Below are 18,603 nucleotides of genomic sequence, written 5' to 3'. Positions count from 1 at the left end.
TTACAGCGTACACTTGGGTGGTGTGAGGTTTTTAGAGGACTACAGGTTTCAGCAGAACACTATTTGGCCTTGCAAGAACCCATCACAGTTGCTTATATCTGAATATAAAGCTGAACATATAACATATTGTTTTCGATTTGCCAACAATTGGGTTCAGACAGGTTGGATATAAACACATCCGATACTATTGTTTAATGGGATAAGCGGTGCCATATATTCCTGGCAGACGCTTATCCCTGCTTCCATCATAGAAATTACATGTACATTTTGCTGATTCAAACGGGCAACTCAGGTCGTGTTTATATGTGACCTTCATGACATTCTACCAATTACCAGGGACAATGTGACCGTATATTCAAACACAGCAGATTTGTTGCAGTAATTTCTGTGACTGAGAATCGGTTCCATACATCTCAATGGGGTTGTTTTAGCGGGAAGCACATGGATTTCTGCAAGCCCTATTCAGATGCATGAACAGTCGCAGGAATTTCTGCAAATCTGCAGCGTTAGTCCTCCCTGACGAGACAGTGTTGGGTTACATAAAAGTTGCAGTCATCTTCAAAGTTTGACTGCTCTATGGAACACGGACATATTGCTACAGATTTATCATTATGGGAGTGTCATGATATCCAATGTTGCCATCATCCTGACCAATTCTGTGCGCTTAAATGGAGCCAAAGACATCACAACCCATTCACTGGCATTGAGACTCACAATGTGTACTGGTCATCAATATCAGATTGATGGGGGTTCAACTCCCAGCACCCCCACGATCAGCTGATTAATGGGGCCGCAGCATTTGTTGCTACAGACACAGTGCCATACACATCCGAAGCGGCTGTGACTTGGATTGCAGTTCCGGTCCCACTCAAGTGAGTAGGACTGAGCTGAAATCCCAGGCACAGCTGTCACGGATGTGTATGGCGCTGTGCCTGGTAAACACTGAAGAGGCCGCGGCGACGAACATGATAGGCCATCAATATAAAGTGCCCGGAGAACCCCTTTAAGGCTCAGTTTACATTAGTGTTTACTTCTATGCTACACTGTTTATAGAGCAACATTCCAGTAATGTCGGTCAGCCTCTTTTTTTCTGTATTTGGTAAACCTGACTAATCATATTAAAATCCGATACAAAAGAATTAAAGTGTAACTAAACGTTCAACAAACTTCTGACATGTCATAGTGACATGTCAGAAGTTTTGATTGGTGGGGGTCCGAGCACTGAGACCTCCACCAATCACTAAAACTAAGCGGTAGAAGCGTGTGAGCGCTTAGTTTCTGTTCAAGTTTTTCCAGAAATCGATGTAGCATATTCCTGGGGCCACTTTGCTCAAAGATATATTGTTTAATAGGATTTGCTGCAGTATTTTATTATTAAAAGTCAAGGAAATCCTTCCCGCACTCAGAATAAGCCTGTCAGTCCGGCTCCCTCACCCATATAAGCTGACAGCTTTCCCTGTATAGGTCAGTTTAGATGGCCATACTGTGGCCGTAATTTAGTGTCCGTATAATAGTCGCAATACCTGGACCTCCCGCTGTTCTACAGAACCAAACATAAATCACCAAAGAAATCTATGGTGATTTCCGTTCTGTAAAATAACCACAGGAGGTCCTGGTATTGCGCCCATAATATGGACCTTAAAATACATGCGCATACACGGAAGTATTTAGGCCAGTATTCTGTATCAGTATTTGTAAGCCAAAACCAGGAGAGGGTCCAAAACACAGAACAAATGTTTCCATTACACTTTTTTGTTAGTTAAATTACAAGGGTTTTTCTTAGAGAGACAATTCACGTTATACATGTACAATATGGACGCAATGAAGATCCCAAGCAGTGATGTACACATACAGGCAGTGATTGTGCATACAGAAAAACCTTCACCCAAAGGACTGACCAGTAACTTAGGCCTTATTCACATTGCGTTAAGGCACTACATTTATCTTGAACATCAGGAAAGCTCCCGACTTACAAGATAAACGTGTCCATAGGGCTCTATTATTCCGACAGAGACCAAGAGAGTGTCCTTTTGGACTCCGTCGGGCTGTATACGTCGGTATACCTTATGTTTGAAGGATGGAATAGCGTAGAAAACGACGCTATTCCATCCTGAGGGATCCCGCATAAAAACGTATACCACATGGTATAAGTTTTTTAACACGGGAGTCTATGGGTGACGGATGCCAATGTATGGCAGCTGCCACAGGTATTTGTTAAACGTATACCTTGGGGAACTCCCGACAGCACTATCCATCTATGGACAGTGAAGTCATGAGCCTTCACAGCGTTGGAGTCCCTGGGCAGAGCGCTGGCTTTGTCCAGGGACTCCGGCCCTGGGTAAACTCCTAAAGTCACTGTCCATATATGGACAGTGACTTCAGGAGTTCCCTATCGCTGGATTCCCCAAGCAGAGCATCAGATGATTCTCTGCCGGGGGACTTTGGCACTCCTGACGTCACTGCCCATATATGGACAGTGACTTCAGGAGTTTTACCGGAGCCGATCCCCGGGCAACATATGCCACTGTATGCCATACAGTGGGATATGTTGGGCCTTTTGTCGGACGTCTTCCCGACGTATACCTCTAACGGAACCACCTAACGCGATGTGAATAGGGCCTTACAGATGACATCGGTAGCGGCCAAGACTGGAGTTAACTAAAAAAAAACAACAATGGTTTCAGCTACCGCCCTCTCCCCCTGAAAAATGTAAGGCTCCATTCATGGGTTCCGTCGGAGCCTCCCGTCAGGGGAACCCATGAAGGGTTCCCAAACGGAAACCATAGGTTTCCGTTTGCATCACCATTTATTTAAATGGTGAGAGATACGGTGCAAATGGTTTCCGTTTGTCACCGTTGTGTAAGGGTTCCGTTGTTTTGATGGAATGAATAGCGCAGTCCACTAGGGTATTGATTCCGTCAAAACAATGCAACCCTTATACAGCGGCGACAAACCGAAACCATTTACACCGGATCCGTCACCATTGAAATCAATGGTGATGCAAATGCGTCGTGTCCCAAAAAGGTTAAAGTGTAACTAAACGTTTGACAAATTTCTGACATGTCATAGTGATATGTCAGAAGTTTTGATTGGTGGGGGTGCGAGCACTGAGACCCCCAGCAATTGCTGAAACTAAGTGGCGGCCGCTTCGTGTCTGTTCGGCTTATTCCGGAAAGCCGATGTATTGGAGTACGGGCAAATAGACTTTCTATTGAGCCCGTACTCCAATACATTGATTTCCGGAAAAAGCCGAACAGACACAGCTGAGCGCTTTTGCCGCTTCGTTTGAGTGATTGGTGGGGGCCTCAGTGCTCAGACCCCACCAATCAAAACTTCTGGTATGTTACTATAACATGTCAGAAGTTTGTCAAATGTTTAGTTACACTTTAAAAACAATTTCGGTTTTTAAAATAAAACTTGCAACACAATCCCATTGTGTACCTACCCCCCCCCCCCCCATGTTGCCCTAGGCGGCCACCAACCCTGCCGCTGCTAATGATCAGTCATTGCTGCTATAATATAATTGAAATGATACTCAGCTTTAGGTGCTGAGCAAAATGCTGGTAGGTTTTATAATGCTGGCCCCCACATTACCAGGTCATATAGTAACTGTAGTGTCTCCACATACAGGATGATACTTATACATGTGATATATATTATATCGTTTGGGAAAAAAGAGCGAAGAAACATGATAATGCCTTCATTGAGAAGGTGAAACGTTGCAGATGATGAAACGTTGCAGATGTTTGGTGAATAAATCCACTTTAATTTTGAGTGCTGCTTCTTCGCTCTTTTTTTTGATACTACATCATAGGAGAGGTCACTCCTTCTTTGAAGCTTTGCACCTGCATTTTTGGGGTTTATATTGCCACAGTGCAGACTGCAGCATCTTTATGTCCCTGCTCTATACATAGTGATGGCGCCCCCCTCCTGCACAGCGCCGGTCACTGAGAGCCGCCTCCATCCGGCTCACTCTTCACATCACTTCCCCCGGACGCCGCTTCTGCCTGTGCTTAGTCTCTGCCGCTGCTCTCACGCTAACATGCTTACTTATAACAGCCAGTGTTCGCTACTATGTGTCAGCGTCCTCCTGCTGACTGTCGGGGCCGCGCTGGTCTCTGCTGGTGAAGGACTGGGTCGAGGTAAATGTCACTCAAGGGATTGTTTGTTCGTGTCCAGTTAAATGCTGCAGGTTCTGGTATACTTCTATGTGACAGCTGAAACTATGGCTGACAGGTTACTTTGATGGCTCCATAGAGATGACTTGCTGTGCAGAGTGTCACCCAGGCTGATCTCATACCCTGGAGCTCCTGTAGCTGACCACATGTCCTGCGTGTCCCCTGGATGGGGGGTTGATGGGGCGTCCTGCATGTCCCCTGGATCGAGGGCTGATAGGGTGTCCTGCGTGTCCTCTGGATGGGGGGGTTGATGGGTGTCCTGCGTGTCCCCTGGATGGGGGGGTTGATGGCGCGTCCTGCGTGTCCCCTGGATGGGGAGTTGATGGGGTGTCCGCTGGATGGAGGGCTGATGGGGTGTCCTGCGTGTCCCCTGGATGGGGGGTTGATGGGTGTCCTGCGTGTCCCCTGGATGGGGGGGGGTTGATGGGGCTTCCTGCGTGTCCCCTGGATGGGCGGCTGATGGGGCGTCCTGCGTGTCCCCTGGATGGAGGGCTGATGGGGCGTCCTGCGTGTCCCCTTGATGTGGGGGTTGATGGGTGTCCTGCGTGTCCCCTGGATGGGGGGGGGGGGGTTGATGGGGCTTCCTGCGTGTCCCCTGGATGGGCGGCTGATGGGGCGTCCTGCGTGTCCCCTGGATGGGCGGCTGATGGGGCGTCCTGCGTGTCCCCTGGATGGAGGGCTGATGGGGCGTCCTGCGTGTCCCCCCTGGAGGGGGGTTGATGGGTGTCCTGCGTGTCCCCTGGATGGGGGGTAGATGGGTGTCTTGCGTGTCCCCTGGATGGGGGGGGGGGGTTGATGGGGCATCCTGCATGTCCCCTGGATGGGCTGCTGATGGGGCGTCCTACGTGTCCCCTGGATGGGGGGTTGATGGGGTGTCCCCTGGATGGAGGGCTGATGGGGTGTCCTGCGTGTCCCCAGAATGGGGGGTTGATGGGGCATCCTGCGTGTCCCCTGGATGGGGGGGTTGATGGGGCATCCTGCGTGTCCCCTGGATGAGGGGGTTGATGGGGTGTCCCCTGGATGGAGGGCTGATGGGGTGTCCTGCGTGTCCCCTGGATAGGGGGTTGATGGGGCGTCCTGCGTGTCCCCTGGACGGAGGGGCCTGAAGAGGCATCCTGCATGTCATTGAAGGGCTAATTCGGTATTACAGGGGCTATTTGGGTGTCATTATGGATATCTGGATGCCATGAGTGTCACCACGGTCAACTGGGTAACCTGGGTGGATCTAGGGTCAGCTGGGTATTCTTTCTGGTACAGTGGCAGGCAAAGAAGCCTGGTTTGGCATCTTGCCCTCCAGGATTCAGGGTTGGCTTGAGCACACCTGAGAGGAAAGTTGCTGAACTTGTTTATAGATATGTACAGGTTGCATGTAAGAGCTTTTCACTTTTTAGGTATCTTTGCAGCTTAGAAAATTTTGGACATCATGGCAGCCATTGCGGTGGAGGTAAAGTGTAACGTTGTTGGCGTCATTGACATAGGATTTTTCCTTTTAAGATCAGAGGTGGAAAGCTTTTACTGGGTCATAGCAGATTTAAGTTCTTCCTCAATGGCACCATAGCTGCACTGGTGAGGAAAAGTGGAGTAGTTGCCCATGGCAACCTATTGGGTTGCTTCTTTCATTTTCCAAAAGGCCTCTGAAAAAATGAGAGGTGGAATTTGGTTGGTTGCCATGAGCAACTACTCCCCTTTCCCTTTGCACCAGTTTTGATCTCTCTCCATTGTCTTCATCACCTAATTTTGCAGGGTTGTGGGACGGAGCGAGCTTCTATACAGGCAGGTGGGCTCTCTGTTTGGGGTTTATGCACCTTCATTCTGTTAAATATACCTAGAAGCTGGCATTGTACTGAATATGAATTTATGCACGTATTATATATTCCATATTCACTTACGTCCTAAGGCAATATTAATTCTTGCAATTTTGTGTTGTTTTTTTTCCCCAGGGTTTGGAGACCACATTCATTGGAGAACACTTGAAGATGGGAAACAAGAGGCAGCCAGCAGGTAATGGTTGTATAGGTTGCAAGGGAAAATACCCTCATACTGTATGATATTGTACCATTAGTATATACTTGGTTCTCGCTTGCATGTTGCATGCACCATTTCGGGTATAAAGATTGACACATGTCAGATAATCTTTTCTTTATTTTTGCAGTGGTTTACCAATTATGCTTTTGATCCATAAAACTTGGTGTGGAGCGTGCAAAGGTAACAAACCTCAACTAGCTTTTTCTTTCTTATTGAAACCCTGAGGTCGTGCTTTCTTTCCTCTAAACTAAAAAATAAAGAAGGATGCCGCCTATTGCAAGATCTCTGCAGAAGGAGAAGAGGCATTGACATTACCTAATACTCCGAGCTGGGAGACCGTTTAGAGTTTAATACTTACCCTTCCTCATGGTACTCTGGTTTTCACCAGGTGGAATCTAAAGTAACACATATTTGGCATGTTTAGTTATTAGGTAGGGTTCACACGGCCTATTTTCGGGCTGTTTTTCGGGCCGTAAACGTGCTGAAAAATCGGAAGCAGAACGCCTACAAACATCTGCCCATTGTTTTAAATGGGAGATACGGCGTCCTGTTCCGACGGGGCATTTTTTTACGCCTCGTTTTCCGAAAACGGCGTGTAAAAAGACGCCCGCGAAAAAGAAGTGCATGTTACTTCTTGGGACGTTTTTGGAGCAGTTTTTCATTGACTCCAGTGAAAAACCGCTCCAAAAACGGCCGTAAAATATGCTGCGAAAAACGCGAGTCTGAGTAAAAAACGTCTGAAAATCAGGACCGGTTTTCCCTTGAAAACAGCTTCGTATTTTCAGACTTTTTTAGTCTAGCGTGTGCACATACCCTTAGAGGCGACATCCTACTTTTCCGTAAACCCATGAGCCGGATCCAAACAAGGGCTAAATGCTGGAGCACCATAGGACACTTATTACAAGCCATGGATTACCATTAGGTTCAATTGGAATCCTGTCCTGTTTAATTTTTCCCAAAAGCATTTGGTATTTGTAAAAAACATGGGTGCTCCTATCAGCTGCTGGTAGGGAAAGAGAATGAGCCATATAAGAATGGGTCGTCCAATTCCGACCACCCCTATAAGAAATTGCACAAAATGGTAGCGTTTATACCGGAATCACGTTGTATAATTGCCCTTTTAATGAATGAAGCCTCAACTAACCTGTTCTATTTCTCGTGCAGCACTGAAACCAAAATTTGCAGAGTCCAAGGAGATCTCTGAACTTTCTCATAACTTCATCATGGTGAACGTGGAGGTGAGGACAGCGAGTATGCTCTATACAATTATTTTGGTATCCACGCAATTTGTAAACTTGTTCAATTTTTAAATATAAATTTTTAGAGGGGTTGTCCGGATTGGGGGCTGTTTTTTAGACTGATGACCTATCCACAGGATAAGTCCTGAGTATATGATCGATGGGAGTCTGACACCTGGAACCTGCACCGATCAGCCATCCTGGCTGCCTCCGGGTGCTGGAAGTTAATCAGTATAAAAAACAGCCCCCAACCTAGACAACACCTTTAAATTGCTTCTCGTGGATTAATAGCTTTTATTACATTTTGCAAAAGTTTCTATTTTGGTCTGTAAGATCGTGTATTTACACATGCACGTCCGTACAGCTTAGTCTATGGACATTCTGCCCTTACATTGTTGATGCTCACAGTAGGAGAAACTTGGTCAGGTTGTTTGTTAAAGCATCACTGCGTGTTTCTCAATATGGCTAATAATGAATATGTATTAGGGGCTCTGCCTTGCCCTCTTAGAATACATAATTTAGCATCTTCCTCTATATACTGACAGCAGATTAACCTATCATGTGATCTCACATCCTATACTTGGCGACTGTGAGGGTATGTGCGCACACAAACTCAAAAACGTCTGAAAATGCGCAGCTGTTGTCAAGGGAATACCGCTCCTGATTTTCAGACGTTTTTAATCAAAGTCGCGTTTTTTACGGCCGTTTTTGCAGCTGTTTTTCAATAGCCGATGAAAAGCGGCTGAAGAAGTGACATGCACTTCTTTTTCGCGGCTGTTATTTACACGGCTGTTTTGAAAAACGGTCAAGTAAAAAATGCCCCGTCGGAACAGAACGCCGTTTTTCCCATTAAAATCAATCGGCAGATGTTTGGAGGCGTTCTGCTTCCAATTTTTCAGCTGTTTTTCGGGACGTTTACGGCCCAAAAAATGAACACTGCGTGTGGACATACCCTGGCGGTTAACGTCTTCATTAAATCTCCAGTCTATAGGGAGGTGTATGGTGTAATGGCTGGGCCCGATGTATGTAGCAGCTGACGCCTCGCACCAGTGGCTGGGACTGGAAATAACTCAGATCCCAGCTTTTTAAGTGCTTGGCGTGATTAAACCACAGCATCTAAGCCATTAAAGGGGGGCTCCCTCTGTCGCCCCCGCAGTGGTGCCAATGATTGTCATGGCAGGCTAGAGCTCTTATAAAATGCCCCAGGTCTCTCATCCTGGTACTCTAAAACCATAATACACCTCAATACATAAGTATATTGAATACAAAATTTGTCCCCTAGAGTAACATAAAAATCAAACCTATTTGGTATCGCTGCGTCTGTAAAACTATTAAAATATAACATTATTTATCACAGACGGTGAATGCCGTAAAATAAAAAACAGAATTGCTGGTTTTTGGTATTTTACCTCTCCAAAAATGGAATAAAAAGTGATCAAAATGCCGCATGCACTCCAAAATGGTTCCAATGAAAACTTAAACTAGCCCCAAAAAAACAAGCCCTCATACAGCTCCGAAAAAATAAAGTTATGGGTCTCAGATTATGGCGACACAAAACAATTGTTTTTATTTTGTAAAAGATAAAAAACAAAACTGAAACTATATATGTTTAGTATAGCTGGAATTGTATTGACTCACAGAATAAAGCTAAAGCGTGATCTTTACCGCTCTGTGAATTCAGTAAAAATCAAAGTTTACCAATACGTTATGTAATACATTAAATGGTGTCGTTAAAAATTAAAAATCCTCCTGCAAAAAAACCACACTGCGGTTATGTCGACGGATATAAATAAAAAGTTAAACTAAAATGAAAAATTGCTGCGTGCGAAGGAGTTAATCCCTTTAATTTTTTCACATAGGACGAGGAGGAGCCGAAGGATGAAGCCTTCAGCCCTGATGGCGCATACATACCTAGAATTCTCTTCCTGGGTGAGTTCAGTGTAATGTTGATATTGATATTCCGCACGTATTAGGTGGTTATACATGTTACAGTTTTGTGTGGATTTTGATTTATTTGGACTCTACTAATGATTATTGCTGCCTATAAACGACCCAAAACAGTTCTCTGTATATAATGTAATTCAAATGAACCTGATATGTTAAAATGTTTTTTGTTGGAGAGGTTGCCATGTGTAGAGAGGAGATTTTTGTTTTTGTTCACCCAGTCATCGCCATATGAATGACTGGTCTTCATTCTGAGACTCTTATCAGTGTTAGGAGATAGGGAGATAAAAAATGGAATATCCGAGGGCGCAGCTGTACTGGAAATGGCTTTTATTTGTACAAGAACAACAACAATGTGTTTCAAGGCCGTACCGGCCTCTTCGTCAGGTTAGGTACAAGTGTTAGGCCCCATGCACACGACCGTGTTTTTGCGTCCGCAATTCCCCCGCAAATCCACGGGAGAATTGCGGACCCATTCATTTCTATGGGCCCATACACACTATCCGTGTTTTCACGGGTCTCCGCATGTCCGCACATCCGTGCCGCAGAAACTCCGGACATGTCCTATTATGGGCCGCAAATGCGGTGCGGACATGCCAATAGAAGTCAATGGGCCCGTGGAAATTGCGGATACACCTCCGTGTGTCATCCGCAGATTTGCGGAAGTGTTGCTAGGCGACGACCGGGAATGAGTTCTGTCGTCATCATGTTTTACCTAGGCTTTTTTTTTTTCATCCGCATTTTGCGGATTACATACGGATGAACTGCGGAGGACATACGGATGAACTGCGGATGACATTTCACGGAACACGGTCCTGGAATTTGCGGACCAGAAAAACACTACGGTCGTGTGCATGAGGCCTTAGGTCTATTCATGATGACTGTGCATTTATAGCTGGCCTAGGAATCAGTACCGGGTTAAGTTACAGGTCAAAGGTCAATTGTGTAAGCAAGGTACGGCAGTGAGGTATAAAAATTATTCATTTAGAAACAAAACAGTTTTTCATTCATATTAAAGGTATAGACAAAGATACAAAACAAGGATCGTAGGTTCAAAAATATGAATAAGCATTTTTTACAGAATGATAATAATATAAAAATAATAATATTAAAATAAAACAATGATTAAAAAACATTAATGACAATATGTATAAAAGTATGTATAAAAAGATCATAGATGCATTTCAAGTGGAATGTCTCCGCAGTGTGTTTATTCGTTCGTTGTAGTATGAAGTTTTTTATTGTTGTTTTGTATTTTCAATTTAAAACATCGTTCATTCCAAACTTTCAGTGGTGTGTATCATCGTCCTGGTGATATGACGCTCCTAGGTATGTAGAAATATATACAAAAGCCTATTAGAGATGGAGCACCATCACCCCGATCGATCACATTAAGGAAAACCAAAGAGACCGTTATAATATTCTTTGCAGAAGAGAAATCTTCTGGATGTATAAACTCAAGACATTAAAACCAACAGGTCTCAATGAAGTAACAGAGACCATTATGTAACTCCGTTTTTACAACCCTAAGAGCAACATATATAGGAATCATCCTATATATATATATATATATATATACAAACAAACGAATATACCAACATTTGTGCGCTATAATACAGGCAATTCTCTCACCCGTGGCTGCTGTGTATTCTTGTTCCGATCGATCTTCCTCGAACCGCACGGCTCCCTTCTCTGAGTCGGCAGCAGCACTCTCTGCATGAATGACTCATACCCAGGAGCGTCACATCACCATGACAACGATACACACCACTGACAGCTCTGAAAGAACGATACTCTAAAATATAAGCACCAAACATTTGAAGTACATATAAACAAAAAATAAACACCCCCATTGAATAAATACACATTTCAAAGATGCTCCATCTCTAATAGGCTTTTGCATATATTTCTACATATATTTCTACATGTTTCTAAATCACTTTTTCCATGATTATATATGAGATGCTTATTCTATCTTTTTGCACAAATTTTGAATATTAATGTAAAACGGGTCTGCTCTCTGATAGGGAACAACTTACACACTTCATTACCGCACTTTGCTAATATGACTCATACCTAGGAGCGTCATATCACCAGGACGATGATACACACCACTGACAGTTTGGAATGAACGATGTTTTAAATTGAAAATACAAAACAACAATAAAAAACTTCATACTACAACGAACGAATAAACACACTGCGGAGACATTCCACTTGAAATGCATCTATGATCTTTTTATACATACTTTTATACATATTGTCATTAATGTTTTTTAATCATTGTTTTATTTTAATATTATTTTTATATTATTATCATTCTGTAAAAAATGCTTATTCATATTTTTGAACCTACGATCCTTGTTTTGTATCTTTGTCTATACCTTTAATATGAATGAAAAACTGTTTTGTTTCTAAATGAATAATTTTTATACCTCACTGCCGTACCTTGCTTACACAATTGACCTTTGACCTTTGACCTGTAACTTAACCCGGTACTGATTCCTAGGCCAGCTATAAATGCACAGTCATCATGAATAGACCTAACACTTGTACCTAACCTGACGAAGAGGCCGGTACGGCCTTGAAACACATTGTTGTTGTTCTTGTACAAATAAAAGCCATTTCCAGTACAGCTGCGCCCTCGGATATTCCATTTTTTATCTCCCTATCTCCTGGATCTACATAGTGGATTTTTACCAATCTTCAAACCGGAATTTGGGCTGCAACTGTCTCTACCCAAGTCTAACTTGGACACGCACCTTGGGATGTTATGCTCCGAGCATAACAACATCAGGTCAGCACAATTGACCACTTTTTTCCTTTTGTTCTCACCCAATACAGGCTCATGCACTATGTGCGCTTTGTTTCCTTTTTCCCTATAGCGTGATCTTATCAGTGTTAGGCTTCGTTCGCATATGCGTTGGGGTCTCGTTCTGACGTCCCGTCTGAGGTTTCCGTCAGAACGGGACCCTGAGCAGACACAAACTGACACCAACGGAAACCAGAGGTTATGCTATTGCTTCCGGCAAAACTACGGGTCCGGTGCACAACAGAGACAAACGGAAACCACGGGCACCGGATCCGTCACCATTGAAATCAATGGAGATGGAAACGGAAACCTCTGGTTTCTGTCGGTGTCAGTTTGTTTCTGCTCAGGGTCCCGTTCTGACGGAAACCTCCGACGGAACGTCAGAACGAGACCCCAACGCAGATGTGAACGAAGCCTTATATAGTCTTTGCATATTTTGAAAAATTGTTGCAAGGGGGTACTGTTTGTATAAGCATTTGCAATCTCAATAACAATTTGACTGCAAGGCCAAACTTCACAAAAAGTTTGGATCAGTGGGGGTCCGGATGCTGAGTCACCCACCGATGACTGAAACGAAGTCGCAAAAGTGTTCAGCCGAGCGCAGTTCTCCTTTGGCTGTCATGAGATCACTTCGGCTCTTCTCGGAGAAGTGTGGGAAGCTGAAGACGGACTCTGAATTCCTCCACCAAAAAAAAAACTTCTGACATGTCAAAAGTTTTATAAAATGACAGATAGGAACGCTCGTTCCCAATCATTGCCCTGTGTAAACAGGACAACGATCAGCCGATGAACGAGCAAACACTTTTTCATCGGCTGATCTGGTCTTTTATGCAGCATTAAAAATAATCGTTGTCGGTAGCGCATCTCTCTGGGGATGCTTCCGACATGATGAAAATGTATGGGGACGAGCGATTGGGGTAACGATCGTGCGTCCCTATACATATCCAATCATTGCTTCGTGTGAAAGTAGAAGACGAGCGCCGATCAACGAACTGTCTAGTTGATCGGCGCCCATTTACACGGCCCATGTTGAACCATGTAATTGGACCATTACTGTTTAAGGTTATTTTCACATTTGGTGATCTGTTTACTCTAAGCAATTTTTGTCAAATCTTCTCAATCTTCACTATGATTAAATTAACCTTTTAAACCAGAAATAGCTGTACAGAGCTTTTACATATTTGTTAAGTAAGCTTAAAGGATTCTTTGTATTCTCATATAATATGCAAACTTCCAGAGCCATATATTCCTAAGAATTACAGGTTTTAAATGTCTATTCTTTTGTAGATCCGAGTGGACACGTCCGTTCTGAGATCATAAACTCTAAAGGGAATCCCAGTTACAAATATTTCTACAACACCGCAGAACAAGGTATGTGAGGGAGCCGCTTCTTTCTACCGGTATATGTATTAACTTAGGACTCTGTCAGTCATTCTGAGGTCTCAAAACTGCTGACATCGTGATATATTGACAGGGGGGGGGGGGGGGGCATTGTAATGATACCTTTGCATGACCAAGACACCAACTTTCAATTCCTCGGTGTCGCAGTCACAAGTGCCACTCTCTTCCCTGAGTGACCCGTTCTAGCGTCCTGTCAGGAGACTGCTAGAGCCGCCACTCAGACTAGAGGGGAGGGGCTGGCAGCGTTCCCTGAGGAGAGCCAATCAGCACTTGCACATCAAGGGGCCACCTCAGTGGCGCTTGCGGTATCAAACATTGATTTCTTGGTCATTCAATTTGAATGTCCAAGACCAAAGGTAACGTTACGATGCCCTCCCTTCTCTATTTTGCTCTGTCAGCAGTTTCAAATCCTCAAAACTGCTGACAGATTCCCTTTCTAATCAGTTCGCTCACACCTATGTTGCCCTATCTGCGGACACCTCACAATAGTGACATGGACGCTGATCACAAAGAAACTGTGTAAAGCAATTGCCTGTGTGCACTGTTCTCCTGTGCTGGTCCTGGGGACAGTGCCACTCTCTGCTCTGACTGACGGCTATATCTGTCTCCTGATTGGACACTAGAGCCGTCACTCAGATCGGGGAGGATGGCATACATATTTCTCGGTCTTGCAACTAGCATGACCGACCGCACCGGTATCCTTCCACTACTCTATCCACCCTGTATATAGCACTGTCAGCATTTTGTTAAAGGGAATGCATAAAAACTGCTTTTTTTTCCAGTGGTCGACGGAATGAAGGAAGCTCAGGAGAAACTGACTGGAAATTTTGTCAAGAAACAGATTGAAGATGAGTTATAACCTCCAGATTTACCATCTAAAACTCTTCCTCCCTGAGCTGCGCGCATTCCAGAGGATATTACGACATCGTTCCAACACTCTTGGGCCTGGAATGAAAAAAAAAACCTCTGGCGCCCCCTTTCGGTGCAATTCACTACTAAAAAATTTTCACACGTTTTTCTGTACACAACCATACAAATCAACTACATAACCTAACTATGAGCTCCGTATTTGAAGTGCATTGTCAGAAACTATGATCTTCTGTACATCTTTATAAACATAGTGTTATTTGAGGCTTTAAAAGGGTTTTCTCCTGCGTTCATATACTAACAATTCCATTTAAAGTTATTTATTGCTTTTAATATTTAACCAGTTCCCGTGTCTGGTTGAATGCCGCTCGGCCCATTTTCTTGGCCTTTTGTTTTCAAAAGGTTTTATTAGACGTTCGTCTGCTTTAAATAATGTATGGGGTATGAATCACTTTTTAGGAAATGCTTGAGGTTATAGGGTTTTACCTGATAATTAACTTAAGGACCAGTTTTACATGGTCGTTATATGGCCACATTTATGCGTCTTTTATACTGTTACAACCCTATGATGATCTAGGTTTTCTCATGGAACTCCAGGGTGGTCCGATTGTGGCGGCCGTAATATATACTCTAAGATGCGTGTGTATTATGGCCGCGTAAAAATGCCTTTATTCACTCATATTGTGCAGTTTGATAGCTGCATATTTAAATCCCAAAATTGGATTGGATCCTGCCATAGAAATGCAGGAAAAAAGTTCTCTAAAATACTTTTGGATAAAGTTTTCCTGTAGTTTTTGACAGGATCCAATTATGTTTTTGGGTCAAATATGTCTCGCACACAGAGACGTAATACGACCGTGATAACGCCTAAAGATTATATGCGTTGGGGCACAAGCGAGAGCAGGTGGCTTATGGGCATTGCGTAGCATTTAAAGAACTTCCTGGCCCTGCATCTTTTCTTTTATTCCTAATGTTTTTATTCTGCATTCAAACCGTGCAGTCTTGGTCCAGACTTTGCGAGTTAAGCAAGTTTGAGTTAAAGGGGTTGTCCAGGATTAGAAAAAGGGTTTGAGAAGGGAATAATTTTCCAAAAACAGCACCACTCTTGTCAATGGGCTGTTTCTAGAATTGCAGCTCAGCAATGACGAGACACCACCCATGGAGAAGAGTGGCGCTTTTCTGTAAAGAAATCAGACCGGTTTTTCTAATCGTGACAACCCCCTTAGCAAGTCCTAATCCACACTTGTAAGACCATACTGTACACTACTGCTTCACGTTCTGAGGACTTGCAGTACTTATTCTCTTCCTGTAGGTGGCATTGTGAGCACGCCTTAAAAACATTTCTTAAAGAGGCTCTGTCACCAGATTTTGCAACCCCTATCTGCTATTGCAGCAGATAGGCGCTGCAATGTAGATTACAGTAACGTTTTTATTTTAAAAAAACGAGCATTTTTGGCCAAGTTATGACCATTTTTGTAGTTATGCAAATGAGGCTTGCAAAAGTCCAAGTGGGTGTGTTTAAAAGTACAAGTCCAAGTGGACGTGTATTATGTGCGTACATCGGGGCGTTTTTAATACTTTCACTAGCTGGGCGCTCTGATGAGAAGTAACATCCTCTTCTCTTCAGAACGCCCAGCTTGTGACAGTGCAGATCTGTGACGTCACTCACAGGTCCTGCATCGTGACGGCCACATCGGCACCAGAGGCTACAGATGATTCTGCAGCAGCATCAGCGTTTGCAGGTAAGTCGATCTTACCTGCAAACGCTGATGCTGCTGCAGAATGAACTGTAGCCTCTGCTGCCGATGTGGCCGTCACGATGCAGGACCTGTGAGTGACGTCACAGATCTGCACTGTCACAAGCTGGGCGTTCTGAAGAGAAGAGGATGTTACTTCTCTTCACAGCGCCCAGCTAGTAAAAGTATTAAAAACGCCCCGATGTACGCACATAATACACACCCACTTGGACTTGTACTTTTAAACACACCCACTTGGACTTTTGCAAGCCTCATTTGCATAATTACAAAAATGGTCATAACTTGGCCAAAAATGCTCGTTTTTTAAAAATAAAAACGTTACTGTAATCTACATTGCAGCGCCTATCTGCTGCAATAGCAGATAGGGGTTGCAAAATCTGGTGACAGAGCCTCTTTAAAGGAAAATTCCGCTTTTGAACAATAAATTCCAGTTAAAATAAAGGGAGTAACTTTGTAAATACTTTGCTTTTCTTCCTTTTTTTTTTTTTTGATACTTTAATATTTAGTTTTTTTCGTTATTCAGGTCTGAAGCTGAATTTAGAATTATGCTGCTTTCCTGTTAGAAAAGAGCAGTGCATTGTGGGAGTTCAGTTGACAGAGTTAAGCTGCCCATACACAGAGAAATTTGGCTACTGGGCATTGGTAGGGGGCCAGCTCACCGAACCCCTACTATTAAGGTCATCATCAAACACCACAATTTCTTGTCTTATAATGGGCAGCGGCTTTGCAGCACTTTAGCCAGGTTTGGAATGGGAAGGGATTAAAGGAGTTGTACAGGTTTGAAAAACATGGCTGCTTTCCTCCAACCACAGCGCCACACATGTCCATGGGTTGTGTCTGGTATTGCATTTCTGCTCCATTGAACTGGATGGTGCTGATCTGCAATGCCACACAATACCTGTGGACATTTGTGGCGCTGTTTTTGGAAGAAAGCAACTGTGGTTTTCTAATCCTTTACAACCTGTTTTAAATGAGTGAACCAAGAATTATTTCAGCAATAATACGAACAAAAGTTGAATCGATATATTTACTAATTTTCATATATATAAATATTGGCATTAGTTATCAAAAATGACAAATAGAAAAACTTGGCTCATATCAACCAATCAGCGCTGACTAATGGTGACTAATGCCGCGGCCCATTTAGTCAGCTGATCAGTAGGGGTGCCGGAAGTCGGACCCTCACTGATCTGATATTGATGACCTTTCCTATGGATAGGCCATCAATATAAAAAGGCCAGAGAATCCCTTTAAGCTGCACTTTGATTGGCTGGTATAGACCACAAGCCCAAGTTTTTCTGTTAGACATTTTTGATATATGAACCACATTAGATCTGGCGGCCAGTATTGGTGCAATGCCATGGTAAAAAATGTATATGCAGCAAATCCAAGTATTGTAGCGTTTATAATCATTTTGATGCTATATCCAACAGGTAATATATTTTTACATTTATAAAAGACTATATTATTCTTGTAATGCTAAGAAAAAATTTCAAGGATTACTATATACTGTAAACCACACCATTGATCTCCGCTTTTAGGAGTCATTTACTACAGACTATAATTTCTGTGTCCACGTCATGCAGATGCGATGGTGGAAGCCATTTTCTGGACTAAACAATTTGGACGTGCCTGTGCCAGGCTATGTTTATGTTATTGCGTACATAATGCAAGCAAGCATTGGACTAAATAAGTGCAGGCAATAAGGTAGCGTAACCCACGAAAACCACTCCTTCTAAGCAGCCATAGATTCAATGAATTGTGTAATGAAAAGTTATCCAACTCTCTAATTTACTATGTTATTCGTTTCCATTTTCGAAACGTTTGCTTACTGTCAGTGAATGGAAACATTTATATTCATAAGATGAAAATCTGTAACAAAGCTGCAAATTTGTGAAAGTAGGTCTGGACAATGTATCATGTAGGTAACGGCATATACAGACGCGGCAGTAATGGTGCTTCAGACAACTGCAACAAAAGACGCATGCATTTACGCTCAATTTTTGTTACTGTTTTGCCACGGTTACAGTGAGTTTGTATTAAAAAAAAGTTCCAATTCTCAGTTCTGTGCAGTTATGATGCGGCTTTCTTCCAGGAACTCTTTTGGCGGCCATGTTGGTAGTCCTGGAATGACAGGGCCTAAAAGCTGCACATTTTTGTCTTGGCTATAGCTCTGGTGCTGGTTGTTTTACCATATTAACTTATTGAATATATCAAGCTGGTCATGGACTGGCATTTTGCTACCCTGTATGTGGGATGTGTGGTTCATGCACGTTACTTGATATCTCAGCCATGCGGTTTTCTGTTCTTATTGATAAGCTCCATATGAGTTTTGTACTGTTTGATTATTAAAAAATAAATAAAATGGAAATAAAGTTTTG

General features: G+C 43.3%; 1 protein-coding gene across 1 annotated transcript; it reads left to right on the top strand.

The window, feature by feature from the left end:
* The first annotated feature begins 3,963 nt into the window (after positions 1-3,963).
* Positions 3,964-15,810, top strand: TXNDC12 (thioredoxin domain containing 12). Its single transcript, XM_075832995.1, has 7 exons — positions 3,964-4,142; positions 6,119-6,179; positions 6,331-6,383; positions 7,368-7,441; positions 9,301-9,370; positions 13,485-13,568; positions 14,381-15,810. Exons 1-7 carry the CDS (start codon positions 4,043-4,045, stop codon positions 14,455-14,457), a joined length of 519 nt encoding a protein of 172 aa, XP_075689110.1. The 5' UTR covers positions 3,964-4,042; the 3' UTR covers positions 14,458-15,810.
* The last annotated feature ends 2,793 nt before the right edge of the window (positions 15,811-18,603 follow it).

This window comes from Rhinoderma darwinii, chromosome 7 (assembly GCF_050947455.1).
Source record: "Rhinoderma darwinii isolate aRhiDar2 chromosome 7, aRhiDar2.hap1, whole genome shotgun sequence".
Lineage (NCBI taxonomy): Eukaryota > Metazoa > Chordata > Amphibia > Anura > Rhinodermatidae > Rhinoderma > Rhinoderma darwinii.
Note: the sequence above shows the minus strand (reverse complement) of the source record. Positions and strands in the feature narration are given on the sequence as shown.

What these genes read in the sequence shown, in the direction of transcription:
- TXNDC12 (XM_075832995.1), top strand. Translation starts at nt 4,043, where the DNA reads ATGCTTACTTATAACAGCCAGTGTTCGCTACTATGTGTCAGCGTCCTC. An exon ending in AAACAAGAGGCAGCCAGCAG is followed by an intron (nt 6,180 to 6,330) that starts GTAATGGTTGTA and finishes TTATTTTTGCAG; the next exon opens with TGGTTTACCAATTATGCTTT. An exon ending in TCATCATGGTGAACGTGGAG is followed by an intron (nt 7,442 to 9,300) that starts GTGAGGACAGCG and finishes TTTTTCACATAG; the next exon opens with GACGAGGAGGAGCCGAAGGA.